Source organism: Dermochelys coriacea, chromosome 18, assembly GCF_009764565.3.
Source record: "Dermochelys coriacea isolate rDerCor1 chromosome 18, rDerCor1.pri.v4, whole genome shotgun sequence".
Lineage (NCBI taxonomy): Eukaryota > Metazoa > Chordata > Testudines > Dermochelyidae > Dermochelys > Dermochelys coriacea.
Window position 1 is genome coordinate 20670090 of NC_050085.1, and position 26772 is coordinate 20696861.

General features: G+C 44.8%; 1 protein-coding gene across 3 annotated transcripts in view; it reads left to right on the forward strand.

Annotated features, from left to right (window-relative positions):
* AJAP1 (adherens junctions associated protein 1) overlaps window positions 1–26772 on the forward strand; it is a 116238-nt gene that overhangs the window by 36287 nt on the left and 53179 nt on the right. For 2 of the 3 annotated variants that reach the window (XM_043499976.1, XM_038377096.2), the window contains exon 2: window positions 9201–9982. In XM_043499976.1, coding sequence (XP_043355911.1) covers window positions 9201–9982 — 782 coding nt within the window. The remainder of the gene's footprint in view (window positions 1–9200; window positions 9983–26772) is intronic. The other variant, XM_043499975.1, reaches the window with a different exon arrangement.

Here is a 26772-nt window from a genome sequence, read left to right on the forward strand (position 1 = left end):
GCCCTGGAGAGGGTTGGGGCAGAGGGGGCTTCATGGCAAAGCTTCTCCCGCTATCTCTTTTTCACCACTTCTCACACATGCCACATTTTCCTGTCAGCTCAGTCCTATGGGCCCTGACTCTGTGTTTGCTCCGATGAAGAGGTCGGAAGGGATGTCTGTCAGAAGGCAGGGGCTTTCCTGCAGTGGCAATGCTGCTTCTAGTAAATAATACATCTCTGGTGGGCCCGTGGCTAAAACTAATGTAGCAAGATAGGCACCTTCCCGGGGGCATCTCGCTTTCAAGCAAGAATAGCCCTGCCAAACTTACTACCCCAGAGCCAAATCCATCCTGGGGGAACGCCACTTACTTCGGTGGGACCAGGACAAGTTTGGCTTCCAGTAACTTTATCCTGGAGACAAAGAGAACATCCCCTGGGATCAGTATACTGGGGTAAAGTGACACCCCCTAGGGAGGATATCCCAGGGTACCCCTATTCCCCCAGTGTCTCTATCCTGAGCTAAAGCACTCATTCACTACTGAGAATTAATGACTCCTCCAGTGAGAATACTTATGGCCAAACTCCATCCCTTAGTATCTTCAGTTAACTCAGTTTAGACACAAGCCCTGCACTTTATAGTCACAGTCACGGGGTGGCTGTCTGCAGTCACTTGAACGCTACCAGCCTTGCTCCCGCTCAGACCCAGAGGTTACTGCCTCATGCCTCCATTCTGGGCCCTGCTCAGATGTGCAAGGGGAACACCCCCCTGTGCAGGGAATTGCAGGTGCTAGCCTCCCCAGAAAGGGGTGGGGTCTTGGTCCCCCCATTCCTGGGGCAGTGACAGTGGCTGGTTAGAGGGTTGGGGGAACGCACTTCACCCTCTCCCAGATAGTGGAATGGCTGCTGCCTTGTGTGCCCTTTCGGCGACCCGGGAGGAACCCTGACTGTGATTTCCTCTGCATCAGCCACGTGTGACGCAATGTTGGTAGCCAGAGGATGGGCCCTGTGCACCTTGCCTTGCCCTGGAAAAGTCACTTTTACTACAGGTGCTGCTGATGCTGGCCCTTGTCTTCCTCTTGTTTGGGCACTGCATGGCTGTTCTCTGCAGTGGTACAGTGAGGACAGGAATTTGCTTCATTGTCCTCATCCTTTAGTTCCATTTCTGCAGCATGTGCTGAATAGCAATGCCTGAACCCTCTCCCTCGGCCTCTCACCTCAGCCCTTCTCTCTACCTCCTATCCCCAGATTCTGCCCTAGCCACGCAGCCAACCTGTCAGAGCTGCCACCATCCTCTGGCCTTGGGCCTGAACTTCACATTTCCCACATATCCACTTTCTCCCAGAGTCCTTCACTCCCCCACTTCTACCAGTCTACCTTCTTTCTTACAATCAAGTTAAAAGAAAAAGTACCTAATTAAAATCTAAATAACAGATTTGTAATTATCATAGTGTTTAATCCTAGACGTGCCTTTGACGCACTATAATTTAATTTCATGACTAATTATAAACTAGCAAGAAAGCCAATCTATTTTTTGATAAAAAAGATGTATTGCAATAGATAATGTACTCTGGAAGCCTGTCACAGCCAGCCTGACACACGCTGTTCTTGGAATGAAACTTTTCCAGCAACAGTTTTAATTGGTGCCGGAGCCATTGGGAGAGTTACCATTAATGTTTCATGTTAGCCCCTGATTTGGAAAATACTTACCACTCTTGTGCTTAAAGTTAAGCATGTAGGTGAATGTTTGCAGGAGTTGGGATTCCTGTGGAAAGCTAAGGCTTTCTTTGCCTTGCATTAAATAACGTGAGTGAATTTAGAGCTCATAATGCGAGGGACTGATCAAGAGAAAGATGCTGGGAGGGGGGAATGATACAAAATGTCATTGACATTGTTTCCCATTTTTAAAAAATTGAAATTCAAAATTTTGATGAAAATTTTTCTTAGAAACTCCCAAAATTAAGGGCAGCTGTAGAGCTGGTCGAGAAATGGGGAATAAAAGTTGCATAAACATTCAATATTTTCCTTGTTTTCATTGAAATTCAGAATTCTCTGAAAAAATTCATTGCAACATTGAAGTTCTGCAAGCCCCAAGCAGCTGCACTGATAACACATATGCAAGCCCTGCCATTGCATCTCATTCCTGGGCAACAGCACCCCCTGCTATTTCATTTCCCTGGATGCATGCACACAACTCTGCCACTGTGCCTTGTTCTTGCATGTAGCACATCCCCTTATAGTCCAGTCTGCCTGTCTCAGCACATCAGACTGTTTAGCCTAACTTAGAACTTGACCCCATGTCTCCAAGTGCACCAGCCTCTCAGCTATGTGTACCTTCAGCCTCTTGACCCGTTTTTAATGGAATAAAACGCCTCCCTTTGGAGTATTTGGCAATAAATTATTCCAACTGCTGAGAATGTTTTCCTTAAAACTGTTCTTGCTCTGATCTGGTATCAGTGAAGAAGATGTGGGTAGCATAACTGAAGAGAGGGGAGTAGCCATTTCTGTGTGACTGACAATGACGCATGTCCCAGAAGTCCTGCGTCTCAGAATGGATGGGCTAGTTTGGGGCTAATCCGAAGAGTATTTATTATGTGATGGATTCCACCTAAAGAATGCTCAAAACCTTATCAAGATCTTCCACTATGGACTAAAATCCCTAGTAGCTAGCAAATTGCTAAGTAATGGCCTAATTCTAAAGGCAGGAGCTGCTCCAGTGGTTCTATTCTTCACCATCCTGAGCACCATCACCTGACAAAGGGGCTTACCACATGGACCCGACCTGTGATTTTGAGGATGAGGAGCAAGAGGGAGGCAGTAATTGGTGAATGCATTGATCCTGCCTTTAGCTTGCTTTATGAGGGAGGGAGGCATACGAATGGGATGCAAAGTTACCCAGATCCATGTTCCACCTTTTCCTGTGGTTCCCCCTAAAAGTTTAATGCAAATCTGAGTTAGAAATACCTGAAGTAGACAGAAAGATGCTGACAAATTTCAGAGCCCTTCCCACAGAACAGAACCAGTTCATGTTAATTTATGGTAATTAATTATTTCCACCTTACAGCCAAGGATGACTCTATCTAAGCCACCTATTGCTGTGCTAGCCACCCAGAGGATCTCAAAGCAATTTACAACCATCAGTTAACCCGTAAACCTCATGAGCAGCCAGTGAATGTGATCATCTCCATTGTAGAGATGGGAAAGCAGAGGCATAGAATGGGAACGTGACTTCCCCACTGCTATGTAGTGGGTCGGGGAAGAATCTGGCATAGAGCCCAGGAGTTCTGACTCCTGGTCTCCCACTCTAACCTCTTAACCTAACCTCTAACCTCCTTAAGGGAGGGAGCACCCTTCTTGCAGAGCACCAAGGGGCACAGGCATTGAAGTGTGCCTCGCTTGTTCCTTAGGCTTGGCTGCCACAGACTTTTCTGTCGTGCAGCAGTGTCCCCATTGCTAGATCTGAATAGTGGAGTGGTGTGTTGCCTAGACAACCAGAACTCCTACACATTGCTATTTATTCTGAAAGACATTTTACCTTCTCTGCTGTTGCGAAATCCTAGGAAGAGTGGGGGTCACATAAGATTCCCTCTTGCGAGGTGATGGGGCTTCAGACTCCTACCCCAAATGCTCCCTCTTGAGGGGAGCCATTAGGCAACTGGGCAGTTTGCTTGTCTGGCAAAATGTCATTTAGAGTAAAGGCCCCTGACCTCACTCCACTCAAATGTACTGTAAAAAGTGAGGCTAATTGGGATGTCCACATAAAACTGGGACAGGGTCAGATGCCAGCCAGCCAGGCATTATTACATTGCTGGTCTTTGCATTCCAGCAGTGCATGGAATGTGCTAGGCACTGCCCACCCCCAGGAAGATCTGGTCTCAGCCCTTGTGAGCTTATACTCAAAGGGCAGGATTGTGTCTGGGAATGATGCAAGGAGCCTGTGCATGTAGTCCTAGTGTTTATTTTTTCTGTGTTGGGGCTGGTTTCCTCTGAACTCTTACGTTAGTATCTGCTAAACCTCCTTGAAACAGCAAACGCGCATTTGCAATCCTTCTCTGGGCTGCCTACATGTTCCTGTGTCCATACTGGCACTGCTTTTTACTGGTTTACTGCTGGCACCAACGTGCTGGCTGTGCTCGTGGCTGGCATGCTGCATGCTCGTATTGGGATTTTGGCCGGGCTCGGGGCTAGGTAATTGCACTCTGCTGTGTACACTTTGGCAATGCAGCAGGGTCAGCTATCGGTGTGCTTGTATACAGTATGTAGACTAGTAACTACGAGCCTGGAGTTAGCAATTTTTTTTAATGCCCTGGTGTTCTTAGAAACAGAGCAACGGAGATATTAGGCCAGTTTCTCAGCTAATATAGATTGACATGGCTTTGTGAATGTCATGGAGCTGTGCTGATTTACGTGAGCCGAGGACCTGGCCCTGTTATTTCAGCTTGGTCATGTGACAAATGAACAAGGGAAATATAAGGGGTGTAGAATATACCATATTCTTGTAGGCTGTGAACCCAAAACCAGGCAGAGTTTGGATGGGTAATTGGGAAGATCAAACACAGCAGCTGAAGTGTGGCCACAATCAGAGTATGTCTGGACTGGGCTTGGCTGTCAGCATTTACAGGTTACTAACAAAGGCACATCATTCCCATCCTGTCTTCTTCTTGAGAAACAGCCAAACAGCGAGTGACTGTGTATGTGTGTTTGTGTGCACAGGCCATAAGAATGTTCTTCAGTGGGATATGTTGTCAAGGAAGGCAGACTGCATCTTTCATTCCTAGCAAGGAGAAATTCCAAATCATATTAAAAAGTTAGACAAAGACCGAAATGGAGTCTGACATGCCAATAGAATGACATCAGGGCTGTGAATATTATTAAGGTGAATCTGTGTTTAATGTTCTCATTGGAAAACTGAACTCCTGGCTTCTAACCAGCAGAGAGTGGGTGTTACCACTGAGCCACAGACATGCAGCATATGGGAAATGGTCCTTATGCTGGAATACAATTACTTTCACATAGCGGGTATGGTAAGCCTAGGCTTTGAAAATCCAGCAGGGGACCATGCTGCATGTTTGACTCCAGAGAACAAATCCTGGTACAAATCCCATAAAAATGTATGATGAATAAAGTAACAGATTTGAACTTTTCTAATAACAAAACAACAACTCTGGCCAGTAGCTCCATTATGTGCTGTGAGATATACTTCTTTCAGACTGTGAGTTCAGCCATCTCAAAGAGTTTGCCACTTAGTGCAGAGAACATGAGGGAAGCTGGTGAGTGTGCAGTAACTTCCTGAAATCCTCAGAGTGTCAGGAATCAGATTACTATATGGAAAACAAATGGAAAAAACAATAAAACTGAACTGAGTTTTGGGGAAAAAGACGCCACCCCTAGAGACCCATAGAACAGGCTTCCTCTCCACAGCAGGGGCCATGCATAGGTGTGAGACAGGAATTCTATTTCACCTGCCCATTCTATCCTTGGCTTCTTTGCAGCAAGGGGGCATCAGGTTCCAGTTGTACTGTGGTTTTTAATCTGATTTGGGCGCGTCTACAAGGAGCCGGGCAGAGCTGACTAGCTCCTTTGGCATGGTCTGCCAAGCAGCCCGCAGATAAGAACAGCTTGGATTGCTGCTGGCAAGAGCTGGGCTCAGACCAGTGACTTGGAGGGGAAAGGCTATATCTGCCATTCCTAGTCTGCAGGATGGTCCAGCCACCCAGATGTGGGCTGGTATAATGCAGCAGCCACTGTAAAGACCTGGGGATGGTTTGGCAGCTCCCTTTTGTCTTTCCTCCTGTTGCACTGAGTGATACTTCAGAGTGCAACTCTAACCACATCGCTCCGCCTGCTTTGAATCTCTGCTCTGACTTCCCATTCTCTACCGCATCAGAGCCCAGCTTCTTGTCTCTCTTTAAGGCATTTTCATTATTCTGCCCATCCCTGCTGGTCAGCTGTTGTAATGCCCTCCCCTCTGCTTTCCCAATGGTCTTAAAATCATGGAAAAACGGAACGCCCCACCAAATGAAGTCTCTTTGGGTTTTTTGGAGTTCCCTCATTTCACTGCCTTGTTCCTTTGACAGCTTTTTGTTCCATTTTCTCCTTATTTCAGCCAAAGAGAATGGGACACAATCAGGTACTCAGAGGTGAAAGGACTCAGATTTGTGCTTGTGTTTTGCAAGTACAGTGACTCTAAGAAAGAGGAGGAGGATGTGGTTTGGAAAATGTGGCCCTACGCAGAGAGGTAGCTTTTTAAACCAGCGGTGGACTGTGTTTCTGAGTGTCTGGGCCTTAGTCTTATCTACCTTCATTTACTCAGGTACCACATGGGTGTCAAAGTGTTACCAGAAGAGAATGGTAGGCATTCGCCTCTGCTTTGCACTGGCATGAATGACTGTACTGGATGTCAGGCAGGAAAGGGTTAGTCCATCTATTCATGAAAGGCACCCATTAACTCCCACTGACTTCAGTCCCAGCTTTCCTTGGGTAAATGCTGTATAAAGCCAACTAAGGATTTCAGAAGTTTTAACAGTAAGAGTAATTAATCACTGGAAGTGGTTACCAAGGGTCGTGCTGGATTCTGCATCACTGGTCATTTTAAAATCAAGATTGGATGTTTCTCTAACAGATCTGCCCTAGGAATTATCCTGGGGAAGGTCTCTGGCCCATGTTCTACAGGAGGTGAGACTAGAGGATCACAATGGTCCCTCCCTTCTGGCCTTGGAATCTATGAATCTATGGTTTGGCCCAATGATTCTTTAGAGAAAAGGATATTGGCGTGTATCTAAGACATTGCGCTGATTATCGTTTTAGCAAACTACTTTAGATTAGTTAAGTAAAACTTTAGTGGCAGGGGGCAGGTTAAAACTAAACATTTTGTAGTCTGAAATAAAAGTGGAGAAGAAACAATGCTTCAATATGAAAGAAAGTCTGAGTATTCAGCACAAAATAAAAAAGTGACTTATGGTGACAATTCAATGTGAGGTGCAGCTCTTCGTTTTATGTAAAAAGACTAATTAAAATTGAAGAAGTGCACCCCACTGCACTATCTTTATTGCCTGTAACATACCAGTCCCCTTAATAAAACCTAGAGCGCAGGATGTGCTGTATGGACGTAAACTGGTAGTTAATGATGTAATATACAGTGAAGTGCATTGCTTAGGCAAGCAGGTCAGCCTGGTAAATGAACTCCGGAGATAGCTGCTCTGTTTGAAGCACCTGATTCATAACAATGGGTTAAACATGAGGAGCAAGAGTGCAGCCACTCTTAGCCTGGAGCTGATTAACAAATTTGCATTCCATGCACTTTCTTAAGAAAAATAAAACACCACGTAGAATATTGTCAGTTCCCTGGCCTGTTTTGTGTTAACTCTGTATACCTCTCTGATCATGACAGATCTGGTTATTTGTTATGGACAGTCAGCAGGCTGTAGTTCATCTATTTTTCTGTCTCGTCTGGTTCTGTTTCATTTCATAAAATGTTTTACAGCCTCGTGGAGGTGCAGTGTAAAAAGGAAACAGACTCTTGTTCCAGGATCACGTCATCACAGAAAAGAGAGAAGTGACCCATTAAGTCAATTTTCCTAGATGCTGTTGACAGCAGAGGTAGAAGGATATAAACATGATCCCATAAGGAAACTAAACTCATCAATAATACAATATTATGTTGTTTTAAAGCTGTGTATTGGAACTGTACTTGTGTAAGTGGCACACTGTAGCCTCAGCATTTCGCTTGGTACTCTTGCTAGAATGTCGCTGGCATAGCTATTGGTATCTGTATTTTGAATGAAGTTAGGTATGTACCCAGATCTAGAATATTGCCATGCCAATTTCACCATTGCTGACAGCACAGTTCCCGAAGATCAGCACCATGACGTTCTGCAGAAGAATGAGGTTTCATTTCCTGTGAGCTACTTTCCTTATGGTTTCAGTGGCCTGGATTTGGGATTGGATTTAATTAGCATGTAATGTCAGGTCTACTTTGGGAGCTTGTGAGAATGCTGCAGGTAGGAAAAATGGATCAGTCAATTTGTGTGTGTGTGTATGAGAGAGAGAGAGAGGGAGAGAGAGAGAGAGAGAGAGAGAATTTCATCTTACTGGATTCAACCCTGAAGTTTCAGAAAAAGTTAATTTGTTGTACACTGATATATTTTCTGTCTCTGAGTTCAGAAAACTCTTGTTGCTGACCTTCTCATTTAATTGTCTCATCTCCTTACTTCTAAGGAGACTCCAGGTAGATAAATAAGAAGGAGACGTAGGGAAAGGTTTTTTGTTTTATATAGAAAAAAAGAATTTGATATGGAAAACCTGCTTTGAGATGCAAAAATTAAAATATATGAATTTACAGATAAACATATTTAAAAGCAGGGAAGAGAATGAAAATGACTCCTGTTAAGGCACTGTTATTGAAGGCTTCTGGTGTGAATCTGTACACTGATAATTAATTACACAGAAAGCTGGGGGAGACATCTTACCAGCAAGTGAAATGTTTATTCTTCATAACTACAAAGGCAGCCCCAAATTTGCAATGTGTTTCATACAAACAGTGTGGAGTATCCTTGAAGTCAGTGAGGCCCAGGGGTCTGTGCACACCATCGGTTGCAGGATCTGGACCTTAGAGGTAGATTTGGGTTAATGAAGTCAAGCCTTTTATGCCAGGATTAGTAACATGAGTCTCCTTATCAACCCAGCCATGACTGGAAATGCCTCTACCCATTCGAGTTAGATTTAAGTTTGTGAATAAAGAGACAGGCTGTTGGGAGCATGACAATTGGTTATATACTGTATCTAGCTAATATACAGTTCAGCTAAGAATGCTGAGGTCAGAAATGCACATACGCTGGACATATTGCTAAAGACTTTTCAAAGCAGAATCCATTCTTGAGTCATTCATAGCATGACAGTGTACAGTTCCTGTTTCATACCCCTACTTAAAAAAATATTTAGGCCAAAATTTCAAAACTGGACATTGATCTTGGATGCCCCAAGTTTTGGGGGATCAACTTAAGACACCTTGAGGTCACTTCTGAAAATGTTGCCCTTAATATGTAGAAAAGCAGATGGCTTATTCTTTTGAAGCTACAGAAGTCATTTTCATTATGTTTCTTCTGGTCTGGTTATCAGATTTTTCTTCTCAACATGGGTAAAGCTGGCATGCTACTCTAATAGATACACAAACATTGCATTCTAATCTGTTACATAAATCATTTTCTTTCTCTTTTTCTAATACAGTTCGATGTCTGTCCGCAGGTCAGGTTGCCCGGTAGGAAGCCATGCTTGGATATTAATAGCCATGTTTCAACTAGCCATGGATTTCACCATCTGTGAATCTGTAGCCCAAGGCCAAGGGTTTAGGCTCCTGCAAAGGCCTTCTCACTGGCCTAGATTGTCCCATAGTCCTTTGTGGAGTTTTAAAAATGGACAGCAACTGAGGATTCCTGGCCCTTTTTGGAACCATGTTTCTTCTCATCCTGAACGATCTCATGGGCAAATACAAACATATCATTCAAAAAGGCCACACAAAGCCACAGACCAGTTAGCAGGCTTTTATAAAAGCCTGCAGTCCAAGCACTCCGCTACTGCAAAATCAGCCCCTTCTTGTGTAGATGGGAGCAGCAGGAGTACAGAACAGCAGACTCATTTGAAAAGGGGGAAAAGGCACCTCCGAGGAAGCAATTTTGATCACAGAGACAGGAGGCCCACCACGGTGCCTGAAGTAATTGTATGGGGCCCAACAGGAGAAGAGGACTCCATAGAAACCAGTACGTTCCCTGGGAATTATGGCACCACCACAACTTCCGCTTTACAAACCAGAACGACTACTGTGGCAACCACCACCACCACCACTTCCACTTCCACCACTGTACAGTCTAAGGGGTTCACAGCATCACCCATGTCAGGGCTTAACAAACACAAGAACAACCCTGGCAGGATTAGCACAACGGAACCCTACACCAGCCACAAGAGCAATGGAAAAGAAGCCCGTCCACCTAAGATAATGGGAGACACTACAGGTATTTTCTGTCTGTTTATAGGATTTTGTTTTAACTGTTGATCTGGGCAAAGTAAGAGCAAAAAACCTATTGCCGAGGGCAGAGGTGTGTCCTATATGATGGGCACCAATGAGGAGACGGTAGTGTGGGCCAATGCCACAATATAAACAAGGTGCAGTGTCTGACGAAGGCTTCATATTGTGTTGGCTTTGCCAGGCTGCAGTCATCATTAAGGAGTTATTAAAGAGAACATTATAGTATAATGTCCAGGTTTCAAAACAGTTAAGCAATTTTCAGTTAGGGAAAGGTGGGTGAACAGCTTTGAATAAAATGAAAACTGACCTGAATTTTTTTCTGAAATTTGATCTAAACTTTTTTTGTGATTTGCAAAACATTTGTATACTCTTTCTACTGTATTTAAATCTTCCTCTGCCTTCTTGGGTTCCCCACGAATATAACAGTATTTTTAGTCTGATCAGCAACAGGAAATCTCACAGGAAAGACTAGCCCAACAAGATTTGCAGCCTGGTTTTGCAAACTCAAGAAGCGTCTAGGTCTTGGGGTGTTTGTCCAACAAAATATTTTGATGTTCACATATTTCTTTCTAGTCCCTTTCATACAATATGTCACTAATCATATACACACTATGGTTGCTAGCTCTGAACTGCAGACAGATTCTATATGCAACATGCAAGTCTTAACAATCCCTGAAAAGTGTAATAATAATCAATGTATTAATGTGGCACTCTGACACAATACAATATGCAAACAACCTAGATTGTTAGCGTTTCAGCTTTGGTGACTGCAGAGAAAACAATGAGTTTGGTTTTCACTATTCTTTCCCTAATTTAGATGCAGTTTTTCATTACACAGAAGCATACAGCAACGCCTGCTGAAGACATTATCATAATTGTTTTCTGCCTTACAGTACTTTTTTCTCGTGCAGACTGGACACAAAGGTTACTTTAGTGCAAGTTAAACTGGGAGAATTCTGCTAAAGAAATCACAAACCTTTGTTTCAATGAGAGCTACCGATTCCTTTCATTTCTATTCAGGACTCTTCTCAATTGCTCTTCACGAACATTTGTTGAGTAAGTGTGTTTGCAAGAATGTTCTCAGTCAGAGAACATGCGGTAACTACCCATGTTGTGATACATTTGCGTGGGTGTTGATGATAAATGTGTGTGTGGGCCACCTCAGAAGCTCTTTTTTGGCCTCGGGAGTAGAAACAACTTCACTTGACTTAGGTGATCACACACCAAGTTCTGAATACTCAATGAAACAGTCGAATTGAGCAATCTATGTGCTGAAACGTGTTCACTTAGAACATTCCTCAAGTTATTGTGATTAATTAACGTATTGGTAAAAAATCTGCAAAATTGAAAAAAAAAAGCTACCAAAAAACCCATGTTCTTATGTTCTAATTTCTTACTAGAGTCAGGGGATAAATCCTTCATTAAACTGTTCACTGGAACTAGTTTGTTCAGCATAATTCAGGCTCACATCAGAGACTCCCATCTAGCCTCTGCCAGGGGTTGTGAGCTTCCAGCATCTCACTGATAGAGTTGGTTTCTGATCAGACTGCAGTGTAAGTGTTAGCCTGGGATCTCAAATGCTCCCTTTTCTCCTCAGCATCATGTACAGTGTATGATATTAAAAATAAAAACAACCCATCAGGGCAGCACTTTGGATTACCTAGTGTCCCTGAGGAAGATAGTAATGGGATCAGGCTACAGGCATAGAGCATTGAATACAAGAAGGATATGGAAAAATTGGAAAGAGTCCCAGTGGAGGGCAACAAAAATGATTAGGGGACTGGAACACATGACTCATGAGGAGAGGCTAAGGGAACTGGGATTGTTTAGTCTGCGGAAGAGAAGAATGAGGGGGGATTTGATAGCTGCTTTCAACTACCTGAAAGGGGGTTCCAAAGAGGATGGATCTAGACTGTTCTCAGTGGTAGCAGATGACGGAACGAGGAGTAATGGTCTCAAGTTGCAGTGGGGGAGGTTTAGGTTGGATATTAGGAAAAACTTTTTCACTAGGAGGGTGGTAAAACACTGGAATGTGTTACCTAGGGAGGTGGTGGAATCTCCTTCCTTAGAAGTTTTTAAAGTCAGGCTTGACAAAGCCCTGGCTGAGATGATTTAGTTGGGGATTGGTCCTGCTTTGAGCAGGGGGTTGGACTAGATGACCTCCTGAGATCCCTTCCAACCATGATATTCTATGATTATGATTAGTGCTTAGTACTGGGACACAGCACCTAGCAAAAGGGAGTCCTGGTCCATAACTCTTGGTGCTACCACAGTACAAGTAAATAATTTTAATAATAATAAGCCTGGGGTTGTTTTAGAGGCAAGGTCTTCTGCTGGGTAAGAATGTTGCAGAAAATTGAGAGGAATTTGGGTTTAAAATGAACACTGGGTAAGCCGATGAGAACTCTGATCCATCATCTTTATGTAAGACATTTGCTAGGAGTGTACAGAGTTTGCCTATTGCCTCTGTAAATCCACAAGCCTAATCAAATTTAGTGCAGCACTCATTTACTATCGTATTTAGTAATATTTAGGAAAATATACTATTTTCCACTGACACCATTTGCTGTGTGGGAAAGCAGATTTCCATTTATTCCAAATTATATTTATTTATTACTGAAGTTATACCACAGGACAATATTACGTATCTTGGCAAATTAATTCACATTACATTGACGCTGAGTAGACCAACAAGTCAGATGCTTATCTGAGAAAGAATTATAGGGTTTCATAATGCAATCTCCATCCTGATTAATTTCTCTAATAAACCCCCTTCAGAAAAAATGTCACTCCTAACTTCAAGAAGTTATTCATATCTGTGAAAAGGAGCCCAGCCTACACAGCAGTTGAAATGTCAGCCTCAGCTGGCTCAGTTAGAGACAGAATATCAATCACACTCTCCAGCACAAGAAATCTAATCAGTTCATACTAAGACATTTGATGGAATGCTAAGATTTACTTCCCAAACCTCATGTTGCTTTCAAAGCAGGTAGTGTTATCAAGTCCTATTATTATTAGCAATACTTATAGCTGTAGCTAACTACATTTGTATACATGCATCTGAAATCAAATAGGTGCCTTCCACACATATTTGCACTGAGCAAATTCCTGTTTATTGCTGTGGCTTAATTACAAATGGTATAACACTGTCAAAGTGTTACAGGATATTGTTGAGTTGCTGGGATATCAGAGGAATGAGTCAGAGGAGAGTCTTCCTCACCCTGGACAGATAACATAGGCTTTTTGTCTAAAATGTGACTCATCATTCATTATCCCTGTAATGTCAAGATTCATTAACTGTGTTGCCAGTCAGTGGTCCTGTATCTGGGACACCGCTCTGTGATCTAGGCACATTACCTAGGTCATTAGTTGGTGTCTAAATCGTTGCCTTCTCCTCTGGTCTTTATATCAGGTAGCCAATGTTATGATATTTCAGTATTGCCCAAGGTTTACTGAGTAGTTTGAAGATAACACTGGCAGTTTGGTAAGGGTATCTGACAGATATATGTCACTATTCAGGAAAACATTGCAATATGTTTTTACTTGAACTATCAAATGACCACTGATGATTGTCACTGCACAAACTGGCCTTCAGCAGATTTCTCTCCTGCCCACTAGGATGACAGAGAAATGATCTCAATAGATCCAGTAGAATGTAGGATTGGGATATTGAGGTGGTGTTTTTATTTGCTTTTCTCACCATTGTACTTTTGGTTGAGTTGCTCTGTTCAGGACATGGACTTCAGCAGAGCCACTCCACAATGAATTTGCTCTCCTGGCTTGGCTCAGAAGTGCTCACAGTGATTGTAGCGAAGTCTTAAATTTGTATTGGTGATCGATCTCTGGAGGTTCAGTTTGGAAGTGTTGTCCATCATTAAACAGTAGCTGGAGCAAGTGTCTAGAAGGATTCCTGCATTTGGTTCCTGGCTTGGATGCTGACTGGGTCTATTAAGTTGATGAAATAACATAACAACTCGATACTGCAATTTACCCATCCCTAAAGGGTGGTGTCATGAGGTGCACTACTCACCAATGGGGGGGCTTCCTTCTGGCAGTTCTGGAGATTAGCTCCACCTAGTTCAGCACTTCCTTTCTTCTCTTCCATCATTGCTGCTCTCCTCCCGCTCATGGAGATGTAGTACAGCCATTTCGTGACTCAGCCTTTCAGCCAGGTCACTCAGTGTTTTTTCCCTTCCAGGGGAGTCTTTCAGAAACCCTCTGCACCAGGGCTTCTACCCCCTTTCTTTCTCCCTTGCCTCAGGGAGAGACACTGCTGGCTTCTTCCCTCGAGACTCTTGGCTTGATAGGAGCCCTGCTTGTTCCCTCACAGATGAGCTTCCTACTAATTAACGCCCTCTACACAGCCTAAATCTCCCCCTTTGCAGCTTAATTGGTTGATTGAGCCCACCTGGCCTAATTCAGCTCTCTCAAGGTAGGTATGGGGAGCACACCCCATCACAGGTACACACTGAGCACTTTGTGAATATCAGACCCCTTTCAGATATCTCAAGTTGGCTCCCAAAACCTGAGGCACCTAAAATCAATAGTCACTTGTATAAACGTAGGCCTAGAATTCTAGTGTCTCTGCAGTTGTGTGTGAGGCATGTTTAACTGCTGTACAGTGAGGCCCTACAATATATAGCACATAAGGAGACAAACATAAGTATGTTCTAATGAAAGAAAACTCTTTGATCTTCATAACTATTCATAGTTTGTTCTCCAGCTTAGATCAATCAAAACTCAAGGATGAGATAGCATGGACCGAGATGGAACAATGCTTGGTAATTTTTATTTTGGTACTGGAATTCACTTACACCTTTTCAAGGATGTTCCTCCAGCTGCTTTGTCCTTGTCAGCATGACGCCTCTAACATCCTTTACTGTGCTGACAGTCACAAAGTTTTTCTGTGGCCTGACTGATGTGGCTCTTGCTGGGATTTTACCATTTGTGGGTCTTTGAACAGCTTCCTAGACTCAGCTTCGCAGTCCAGCTCAGCTGTGAGAGCTGGATGCTGTTCTAATGAGAATCACAAATGAAAGGGTAAGGTGCATCTCCCGAATCCTATATTTGGGTTTAAATCCATGCTTGTTAGTCACCCAGGGCCGAGTCCTGTGCCCCTCGTCCAACTGAGTATCCCTTCCTCAGGCCGCAAAGCTGCTTGAAGCGACAGTCGCTAGGTTGTTCCTGAGGGCTCTGCAGGACAGTGATTCAGAGAATGCTAGTGGATCTGCACAGATCAACAGGCCTTCATCCTGCCCGGCCTCCATGTAGCCTGTGCTGAGAGATTCCAGATCCAAGCCAGCCTCGCCCAATTCTCCCATCCTCACTCACCAGCTGACTTTTATCTTTTAGCTCTTAACTCTCATTAGGGAGTTTTCAGAAAGATTTGAGTTTTTGTTAATTGGCCTCTTTTACTGAATAAGTGAATACAATAAAATACTTTTGTTGGCTAAAGGACCTTTCTGACCTTAGCTGTCCACCCTAACTTGAATAAAACCTAAACTCTGAATATCCCTTTGTTTTCTTGATCTGCGTTAAATATGCTGGCTGCCTCAGATACTTTTGGGGGGGGGGGGGGGAAGAAGCTTTCCACTCAGCTCTTTCTCACTCCCTAGGTTAAATCCTAATAAGGGCTTGCAATTGTTTAGGGTTTTTTTTTTTTTTTTAAAAAAAAAACACAAACAAAATGAAGACCCCCAGGATGGTTCATGATTCATACACTGGGGCACAAAAGGTTAAAATTCTAGCAGGGGATGACATGGTAGAGAGTAGATGTTTGATAGAAACTAGTACATTTTGGGAAACTGATGAAATAAATAAGAGGATATATGTATATACACACAGTCTGGGCCAAATCTTCCTCTAAACTCCAGTGATGGTTAAGGGGTGTGAACTGGGATGGGGCATCCTCAGGGAAGGAAGCCTAGATAAAATAAATATTGCTCCAACATCTAATATAACCCCCCCCCCTTTTAAGACAAATACCCTATATAGGTACTTACTGATTTCACCTGCTCAGCTTCCCATTGGGACACCAAATTATGTCCTGGCCCCTTGTGGTTTGCTCTTACAGTGTGTGAGAAATACCAAATATTGCTGTGCTGAGCTGCATTAAATTGGAAGAAACATTACAATAGCAGTGGGGTCTCCCTGCATTTCCCATCACTTCTGCATGGAAGGGCAGCAACCAACAGTGTCTTTAAGCAGTGACAGGTTTCAGAGTAGCAGCCGTGTTAGTCTGTATTCGCAAAAAGAAAAGGAGGACTTGTGGCACCTTAGAGACTAACAAATTTATTAGAGCATAAGCTTTCGTGAGCTACAGCTCACTTCATCGGATGCATCTCATGAAAGCTCACAAAAGCTTATGCTCAAATAAATTTGTTAGTCTCTAAGGTGCCACAAGTACTCCTTTTCTTTTTAAGCAGTGAGTAAAATATCCTGTCTTTAATAATGACATACATATGTAAGGCCATGCATTTTTCAAATTCTGCTGCTCTCTGCTATACGAGGCAATGGAAGTAGTTATACTTTGCCTGGAAGTACCATATGGTTAGACATTAAGGCTATGTGACTCGTCTGTACTTTTTTGTCTAGTTCAGTGAACATTACAAATCATTGTCTTGCAGTCTTGTTACATTATTGCTACAATAAGCAAGAACTGATAAGTAAAGGGAATTTTGCTTTCAAGGCTGGAACACTTCCTTTTTCCACAACAGATCCAAAAAGTAAAGATTTCTATAGTGTTTACTCCCTGAAAGATTCAAATGAAGAGAAATAAGCTTTGGTAATAGAGAAGGTGGATGTGAAAGGCCGTGGATTGTACTGCAGAGCTGCAAACAAATAATCAAACTCAGCTGGACTACAACAAAACCTCTGTTCCAATCCCACACCGTTTCATATGGATTGAATGCTGTTTACCTCATGAAAATGTCTCTCTCCCTCTATTTCTGTCATGCACACGCACGAACACATGAACACACACCCACCCGACCTTGTGCACATGCACACGGAGACACTCGTACTCAGACATTAGAGTCCAGATTTAACCACAGCAAGAGAGAAAAATGTGGTTCCTATACTTTATGGGGTGAATGATACAGAGAGACCGGACTAAACGAAGTTATTGAATATTAATATTCTCTAGAAATGCTCTGAATGTAGCAGTTGACACTACACCACCCATAGACGCACCTGTACGCCTATGCAATGTCTTTCCAGCTCAGTGTATAATAACAATAAGGGCCTTGGGAACAATCTTGGTATTTCCTCGGGGATTAAGAATTGCTACATCCGAGAACATCAGCTCCATCTATCTGGTTATTAATCCCCAGAGGTGCTCTGCTCCTCCGTCCTATCTTTGTTAATGGGTCTGTCCAGTGTGATCGGCCAGCATGCATTTTACTATTATTATTTTAAAGCAGTGCAGGTGTTTGTTGAACATTAGCGATAGCCCTGCCAGTGAACAAGATCTGCATATCGAAAACCCTGGGGACCAGATTTTGGCTCCTATATCAGCCCCTCTGGAACATTTGGTGTAAAAAGGGCCGTAAATTGCCTTAACAAAGTGACTGAGTTTTGTCCTGGCAGGGGGGACCCTTCGTACCTTAGCATCGACAAAGGCAGCTCTGTCGTCTCTCCTTCCCTCCAGATGTGTCTGGGGCCAGAGTGTTGCTGCATCCCAAGAACCCTTGGATGGCAAAAAGGCCCCATTGGGGCTGTTACCAGCTGACATAGTCATTTGGAACGGCATCTGGGCTATTCTACCCTCTCAGGGACAAATCAGCACCCAATAGCTCTGGGAATCAAGGAAGCAAAAAGGTGATGTAGCCCACCCGACTGCCTCAGCCAGATTCAAGTATTGGGGACAATATATTGAATACATCACTGTAATCCAAAGGTAACTGGTTTCCCCTTTGTTCATAAAAAGTGTTTCTATTCAATGACTTGCAGTATTGCAGTAACAGAAAACGCCTGGAGCCCTGACATGTACTAATGCACCCTGTCATTAAATTAATTTTGAGATAGTTAATTCTGATTAAATACCTAGCATATTAATAATTCTATATATAGCTAACAATACATCATTGTTTCAAAACTCAGAGGACTGGGTGGAAACTTACTTGTATGGGAATATAGCAAGTGAAGAAAGAAGGATATGGCCTGGGTGAAGTGGCTGTACCCAGACTTGTTCATTTACAGACTTTCAAGGGAGAGTTTTTCTATGGAAATTATACTTTATTTTCTTTGCGTTGGGTAGACGCCACTGATATATGCATAGACACCAGTTCTGCAAACACTGACTCATGCATTCAGATATGTCCATTGGAGCAGTCCAGTGTTGTTATAGTATTAATGTTTGTTTATATTGTGGGAGTGATTAGGGGTCCAGGCCATTGACCAACACCCCATTGAGCAGGGCACCCATACAAACAGAGAACAAAAAGATGGGCCCTGTCTTAGAGAGTTTGTGAGATTGCTCATATACATAAGTGTTTGCAGGGTCCTGGCCAGAGATTTTAATTTACTTATTTTTATTCTGGTCCAAATCTGTGCGGGTCTCACTGTGAATATAGAATCTGCACTGGTTGCTGAGTGCTGGGCTCATTCCCTTCATACAGTGCCTCTCCACATTTTCCAAACCAGGCGCCCCCTCCCAGCCTCTGCTTCAGTACCTTCATCCTTTATCAGTAGTAATGAGGTGTGCCTCTTGTCCTCTGAATGTCATTGGTGCCATAAACCATTACCTTAGAGACCCTGCAGATTTGTGTTGGAAGGCTGAACTCCTGGAGGCAGAACAGGTAAAATGCATTCAATATACGGTTTGTTTTTCTTTAGAAACCAACCCTCTTAGGCAAAAATTCTCTCCCTCCCCCACCTCACTGAATAAAGGCAAACCAGAAAACAAGATTTGACTGTGAGTCATTAGCTGCAAAGCAGCTCTTAAGGTAAACTCTCTTGTGGAATAAAAAATATTCTGCTGGTAAGTAGGAAAAAGACAGAAAAGTGAGTGTGTTTAATATACATAAAAGTGTATACATGAATAGAAAGACTAGTTGGGGGTGGTGGATTTAATTGTGCAAGGCTTTTTGGAGTTTTGGTTTCCCATTGAGGCAAATAAAATCAGGTATGTTTATCTGTGTGCAACCCCAATTTGTTCTGTGTGTGGCACTCCAGGCATGTGTTCACCCGGGCATAGTTTACAATTATGCTTTTCAAAACGTACACCTCCTTTTGGGGGGGCTGTCATAATCATTTTACAATAGAGCATGTAAAGAAAGAAGTAATTAAAATTCCATATTGCTGCCAGACACAAAGGTTGTAATGGGGCTTTTAACACAGGGCAGAAATGATTGTCTCTGCAAAACATGTTGTCTTTTGCAAAATGCTGAATATCCTCTTTTCCTACTGGTTAGGCTAAAAGAAAAAGAGGGCATTTTTTTGTAGTCTGGACATGTCTGGCACTCACTGAGTTCTCTGAAGCTTTCTTTTTATTATGATTAGAATAAAGTAATTAAACCTGTAAATGCTTTATACGGCATAAGGCAGCATAGCTCTCTGTGCAGTCTGCTGCTCTGAATAGTTGTTTGAAATGTGGTCAGTGTCTTAGTCCCGTTCTTAATGGACAGGTGTCCACATCACAGATGAACACTGCAGCTGGTACTAATTAGCACCCTTGTTGAGAGTGGGGAAAGAGGTCAAGGATTGACTGGGTCCGAGCATCATCCTACACCTCTGTCCAGTCTGCCTGTGTCCATCTCTGAGTTTCATGGGACATCACCCCTCGTAGGCGCTTTCTCCATCAATTGAGACGCTTAGTGTGGGAACCTTGTTTGGTACTGCCTAGAGGGCTTCACTCTCCAGGGCTGTCAGTTGGAATCCAGAACCCCCTCCTCTGCCCCGAAACCCAACTCAGTTCACTAAGAATTTCAAATGAATACACAAGAACCAAAATATTCTGCTGCCCCACTGAGAAATGACCCCCATCTTCAAAAAGCGGGTGTAGGCTAGGGGGTGCTGGATGAGCAATCAGATGCCAAAGGCTTCAAAGGAATTAATTAAAGCTAAAATATGTTTAAAAGAAAACCCTGAGCAGTTGGAAGAGAACGGCCTCTTTGATCTGCTTTGCTAAGACATCATGATCTGCTGCAGACCTGGGAGTTCCAGTAGCAGCAGAGAGGACTGAGAGAAATGAGGTTAGGAAAAATTTACTGGGAGACAGTAAATTTACCTCAAGAGGTGGCTGGTTTAAGTTGTATTAACAGTGCAGGTGCATTTGACAATGATAGCGAGTTACTGGTACTTGCAATTCTCTGCTCCGTGGATGCTGTGTGAGGCACCCTGCCTAATCACAACTACACTAATGCAGAGCAAAGGGGCGCCACTCCATAGTGCAAGGGGCAAGTGAGACTCGTAGCTCCACATCTGTTGAAATGCCTTGCCAGTCTCTGCAGTGTGTTTCCCTGAGGACAATCTACTCTGGCAATGGTGCCATTTCCTCCACTGCATTCACGTATGGTGTGGCTGCACCCTGCTGCAGCCAGGTGCCTCGTCCTCCATCGGATGTGCACAGTACATTTGAAGCCCAGCCCCTCTGGGTTGCAGTGACTCACGCAAGTAGGCCAGAGTTGGGCCACCACCTCTGAGATGTCAGTGAGGTCTGAGGCGAGCTGCAGTGGGCTGTGAATGTGAGCAGGCCCCATCAGACAAATGCTTTGCGCATTGTAAAGGCGGAACCCACAATCTACCACTCTCCCATAAACAAAACGGTGGCAGGTTGGAATGACTGATTATTCATCAGTGTGAGCTTCGTCTTCCGAGGGGTGTGTCATCATTTCTAAACCCTTTCACATCTTGCACTGGATAATGTCAGGCAGCCTCTTTCAGACTCAGTGGGAGGAGATGTTACCTGTGGTGAGGAGGGAGGGGAACAAAGCGTATTAAGGGGATCCAAGAGTCCCACTGTAGAATTACAAGAGACCCTGATCTTTAGCCAGTCGTTCTTTTGGAAGTGAATTCGGCGCAGCTAAATAGTCACAGGCCAGAGCTGTGGAACGTAGCTGCAGAGCTGGGGGATCTGGGAAGCTGCAGGGTGGGTTTGCTACCATGCCCTTGCCAGAGCAGTTCAGCCCTGCCCTGGAGAGGACACTGGCTGGTGTGTTGAGGATGTCTGCATGGAGGAGAAAAGGGAGGTGGTCTCCCAAATGGGAAACATACTCAAACTTGCCTTGGCCAAAGGGAAAATCCCCGAGGCCTAATGGATCTTTTTCAGCCCTATTTTCTGGGTCTTGCATCTTCCCTCAGCTGGAGCAGGTATGCTGGGACCATCTGATGGAACTAGGAGATGTTCCCATCCCAAACTCTTGCCTGTATCAGCAGGGATCCAAGGGAAGAAGGTAGGGAGGCCCGAGGGAGGGGTAGAGCACACAGGACTATCAGGCAGGGGCCAGGACTTTTGGTCCGATCCACCCACCGTTCTGCAAGGGTTGAGAGTACAGAGGGCAGGATGAAGGGATTTATGGCTGGGATTTAACTTGCTGCTAGCAGAGCCGGTTGGTGTCCATGTTTCTGCTGAGCTGCATAGTGACCTGTTTTGTTCACTGTGTTTGTGATCACAGCTTTGACAGGCTGGGGTGGAGGCAGCTAGGGCTGGTGCCCTGCCAGCAAGATGATGTTGGGGGCAGGGGGGGGGTGATGACAGATAGGGGGAGAGGTTATAGCACCTAGCCTAGGAGGAGAAACGTGAAGAGGTCACATTTCCTGGGGTGTGGAGTTTGAATCCTGAAGGTAGGTTGTGGCCGGGGGATGAGACTGTGCTCGGGGGCATGGGGCTGAGCTTCCAGCAGATGGGGACCAATGCAACGGTACACAGAAAGGGGTAGCAGTCACTGCACGGAGGGGGAGGGGTAGATCTATGTGGCTGTCATTTATAAGGTTGCAGCCATTGAACCTTGAACGCAAGTGTTTTATCTCCATGTGGGGTTTTGTGGCCTACCTGCAGGAACAAACAGGTCCTGTAGCTCCCACATCGTTCACGGGGATTAGGTGTGTTCCTTCTGAAAGGGACAAACTGATCTCTGTGTCTGTCCCCCCCCGCGCCCTGCAAACAATACCTACTGTTGCAACTGAATGAGCAGCTTCACTCACACCTTGGGGCTGAATAGCCTGGAAAATCTCTGCCACTTCTGTCCCACGCTGCATCTCCAGATGATACCAGTGGAAAGATCCAGATCCTTGTCTGATGTAAATCAGCACAGCTTCGTTCACTGCAGTGGGGATATGCCAATTGGCAACCTCTGGGGTCTGGCCCTTCAAGTCCACAGTGTAGCTCAACAAGCAGCAGTGCCTGTCACTTCTTTAATCTTCTTACAAGCATGTTACCCCAGCTTCTTGCATTTGCCTGTGAACAGCCCATCAATACTGCAGCGGTGAGTCCAGCAGACAGAAGAAAAGGAAAGAAAGACAAACTCTCTTAAGTGCTCACCAGGAAGTCTATTGATTTGCAGGTTTATAATGGCTGTACTCTCTGCTGATTGAAACCTCTGTCCAAGGCCTAAAATAGCTTCTTACATGCTCAAGTTAACCAGAAATGAGATGTGCTTTTATTAACAGGTCAGCCAGCTCATTTTCCTCCCTAGTCACCTCCAGGAAGGGAAGGGCACTTTTGTTCCAGTGCTAAGTGTTTGCTTGCTCCCTGGTTTGGCAGGTAGGGTCTGACCCTCCAAACTCGTGCTCAGAGGAGTCGTCTTATGGCTAGGTTGGCTTGGCTGGGTCCTAACCCAGGAATCTAGACCTCAAACAGGCCAGAGCATCCTTTGGCTACAAACCTTCATCCATTCTCCTCCTCAGTGCAGATTCCTGCCAGGCACGTTCCTCCCCACTGGGGGTCCTCCCTCCTTTTTGTCTTCCTGCTAAACATTGTCAGCACACCCTCAGCTGTTCCCCCTCCCCGCACCCCTCTGCTATGACAATGCAAATGGCCATGGACTCCATGGAATTTAACTAGATGAAAGTCAATAAAGACAAGGGAAAAGCACGACACTTAAAAAGGAAAAATCAGCTGCATGACTGGCTAGGCAGCGGTACTGCTGAAAAGGATCTGGGGGTTATGGTGTATCACAAATGAAATGTGAGTCCACGATGTGATGCAGGCACCAAAACAGCTAATTTTCTGGGGCATATTAACAGGAGTGTCATATAGAAGACCCAGGAGGTAGTTGTCCCCTTTCACTCAGCTCAGATGAGGCTTCAGCTGGAATACTGTGTCGAGTTTGAGGCGCCACATTTTAAGAAAGGTATGGAAAATTTGAGAGAGTCCAGAGCAGAGTTACCAGAATGATAAGTGGTTTAGAAAAGCTGACCTGAAAAAAAAGGTTACAAAAACTGGGAATGTTTGGTCTGGAGAAAAGAAGACTGGTGGGGAACCTGAGAACACTCTTGCGACATGTTATGGGCCACTAAAAGAGGATGGTGATCAATTGTTCTCCATGTCCACTGAAGACAGGACAGGAAGCGATCATCTTAATTTGCAGCAAGGGAGATTTAGGTTAGATATGAGGAAAAACTTGCTAACTCTAAGGGTGGTTAAACTCTGAAATAGGCTTCCAAGTGTGGTTGTGGAATCCTCATCACTGGAAGTTTTTAAGAACAGGTTCGACAAACATCTGGATGGTCCAGGTTTACTTGGTCCTGCCTCAGTGCAGGGGACTAGACTAGATACCCTCTTGAGGTCTGCAGTTCTCTGATTCTGTGGTGTGAAGTACAACAGACTACATCAGCAAAGGGACACAGTTACACTCACCAAGAGTACCAGAGCTTGACATTTTTGTGCATGTATGATCTCTTAGCTGCAGCTTTGCATTCATGTAGCTGGTTGGGGGGAGGTATTGCTTGGTTGGTGTTTTTTGCACTGCACTACCTACAAGAGAAAAGGAGGGATGTGACATGTACAGGAGACCAGTATGGGCCTGCTCAAAAGTCAGTTGCAATTTGTTCACTTGAACATGCCCTAGATAAGTGGGTAAAAGAGTTACTCCTGAGGGCATTCTGCGCCATAAAAATTCTGCACACAGTATTTTAAAATTCTGCAAATTTTATTTCTCAAATAAATGTGGAGGCTCCAGCATGGCATTGGGGAGCACAGGCCACTGGCTGCACAGAGGTGGGAGATCACTATGCAGCTCCCCACGCATCAGGACACGGACTCAGCGGTGAGGCTGCACCCAACCCTGACACAATGCAAGGACTGGACCTGCCCCAGAAACATCGCAGGGCTCTGCCCCTCCATTCCAAATGCACCAGGTGTGGGTTGGCAGGCTCAGCCACGCAAGACCCAAGTGTGCAGGGTTTTAGTGTGGGGGGATCTAGATGTGGGTTGGGAGGGTTCTGTGTGGGGCAGTCTGGGTGTGGGCATTTCAGTGGGGGATCCGTGTTGGGGGGGATCTGGATGCACAGGGGCTGTTGCGGGGTTCTGGGTGCAACGGTAATGGGACTCTGCAGTGGGGGTCCAGGTGAAGATGCTTGGGGCTCAACAGGAGAGGTGTCTGGGTGTGGGGGTGATAGAACTCAGCAGGGGGGTCTGAGTATGAGGGGGTCTGGATGCATGGGGGTTGGGTAGATGGGGGAGCAGCTCCCTGTACAGTGATCCCTCCCCCTGCAGCTGAGGAGTGATGGGTGCAGGAAGCAGGGGCAGGGGATTTGCAGAGTTTCCTACAGCTGGGGGAGAAATCCCGGGGGGTGGATCTGTCACAGCTCCGGATACTGTGCAGGGGAAGAGGAAGTCCCGTCCTCCCCAGCCCAGTCTGGACTAGCAGCTGAGCTCGGCGCAGGATAGGAGCCACCAGCCGGGTCTTCCCCAGTCCTGCCTCCTGCCCCACAGTGATTTACCTCTCTGCCGGCTGCACCCGAAACATATTGCTGGGGATGGTCACATTGCATGACTGCTCTTGTGGCTTCTTTTTGCTTCCCGATCAGAAAGTCATTTTTCTGCAGAGAAGCAAAGAAATCTGCAGGGGACATAAATTCTGTGCATGCGCAGTGGTGCAGAATTCCCCCAGGAGTAAAGAGTAAGTGCATGTGTGGATGAGAGAGAAGACTGTTATTAATTAATACACTTGGGTTTTTTACCTGTTTGAGAAGGCAGCAGCACATGTACTATATGCCCATTGCCCAGTTGGAGGGGAGTTGGAGATGCTGTTGACAAGCTATCACAGATATTTTTTTATTTCTTCAGAAAAAATCATTTCTTTAGTTGCTGCTACTTCTCAGCTGAGTGAAACAAATCCTGTCCTGGTAGTATTTATAAGGAGATCTGAAAGCTGGAATGTCCCATATGTATGAGAGCTACCCAGCTTACTACATGCTCAGGCTCTTCGTAAATGAGGTGTGTTTTATGGCAATTCACTCAGAGCTGGGCTGTTAGGATGACCTCTGTGATCTTTCCGCACAAGCCTCTGCCAGATTCGGGTTTGCATGCCAATTAATTATCACAGCAAAGCAGCTGGAGGACCCTCCATAACACCAGGGAGAAAGGAGCTTTTTTATGTGTGTGAGGCACAAGAAATGCAATTGGCTTTTTTCTTCCCCCTTTGACATTTCTCAAAACTTCTTTTTAAGATAATCCATCACCTCCCCAGTCGATCCACTTTTCCTGGAGATCAAGGAACTTGGAAAGAGCTGGATCTGGAGTCAAGGCAGCATGAAATCAATGCATTTGTGGGCTGAGCAGTTTTTGGCATGTGAAAAGCAGTTGTGTGTGTGTGTGTGTGTGTGTGTGTGTGTGTGTACACATGTGAATGGGCCCACCCACCTGAGTGCATGTGAGAAAGAAAACGGTAACTCATCCATTTGAAGATGCAACTGGTGATACTTGCTGTAGCACAAGAATGTATCTGCGACAATAAGCCCCAGCATCATTGCTTTCAGTCTCCAAGATCCCCTTTCTTGGCAAAAGTCTTTCTAAACAACAGAAGGAGCCTTTCTCCTTTCATTTTCCAATCAAGGAAACAACCAGAGGGAGCTTCAAGGAGCCTTATTTTTAGTTTAGTTTAGTTTGCCGAATTCTCCTTCATCTCCTTTTCCTTCAGTCAAGGCAAATCAAACTGGCAGCATAGTGCTAGCCCATGTCTCGGTGCCTGACTGAGACACACTGATTTACTGTTAAGATTGCTTGTCTGGCCTCCACTGGGTCACCCTAGGCTCTAACTCCACCACATAGCGAGCACAGGCAGACATCACACCTTTACTCTCTGGTCTAGACAAGGCCGACTGCGCATCATACACTTCCAACCCTCCCACTGCAGTGCGTTTGTTGATGTCCCTGCCAGCATGGACTGGGCAGCTCTGGCACAGAAACCTGTTATTCACCCCCTCCTATTCTAGGGTTCCCCAGGCACTATTTTTCCCCAGCCACAGAGGGCTTGCCTTCACTGCAAGTTTGCTCTCACTTGACCTATGCTAGCTAGAGGTAATAACACTGCGGAACAACACTCCAGTTACAGGGAATGATTTGAGTAACGGTGGAAGAGTTGTTGAAAATCAGCTGCTGCACTCACTGGCACCAATGTCAGTGGCACTCGAACTTCAACCCCCATCCTGACAGCTATCTCCAATTTAAGGCATCATTTGACTCAAGCTAGAGATTTGGGCTTGGGCAACAAGCTACCAATATTGTGAAGATGTGGAACAAAAACTGCTGGCTTTACAGAGTGAAAACTTGCACCCTATTAGTGCTAGTGCAAAGTGAAAGGTGCATAATTATCTCCCAGGAATGCTGTGGAG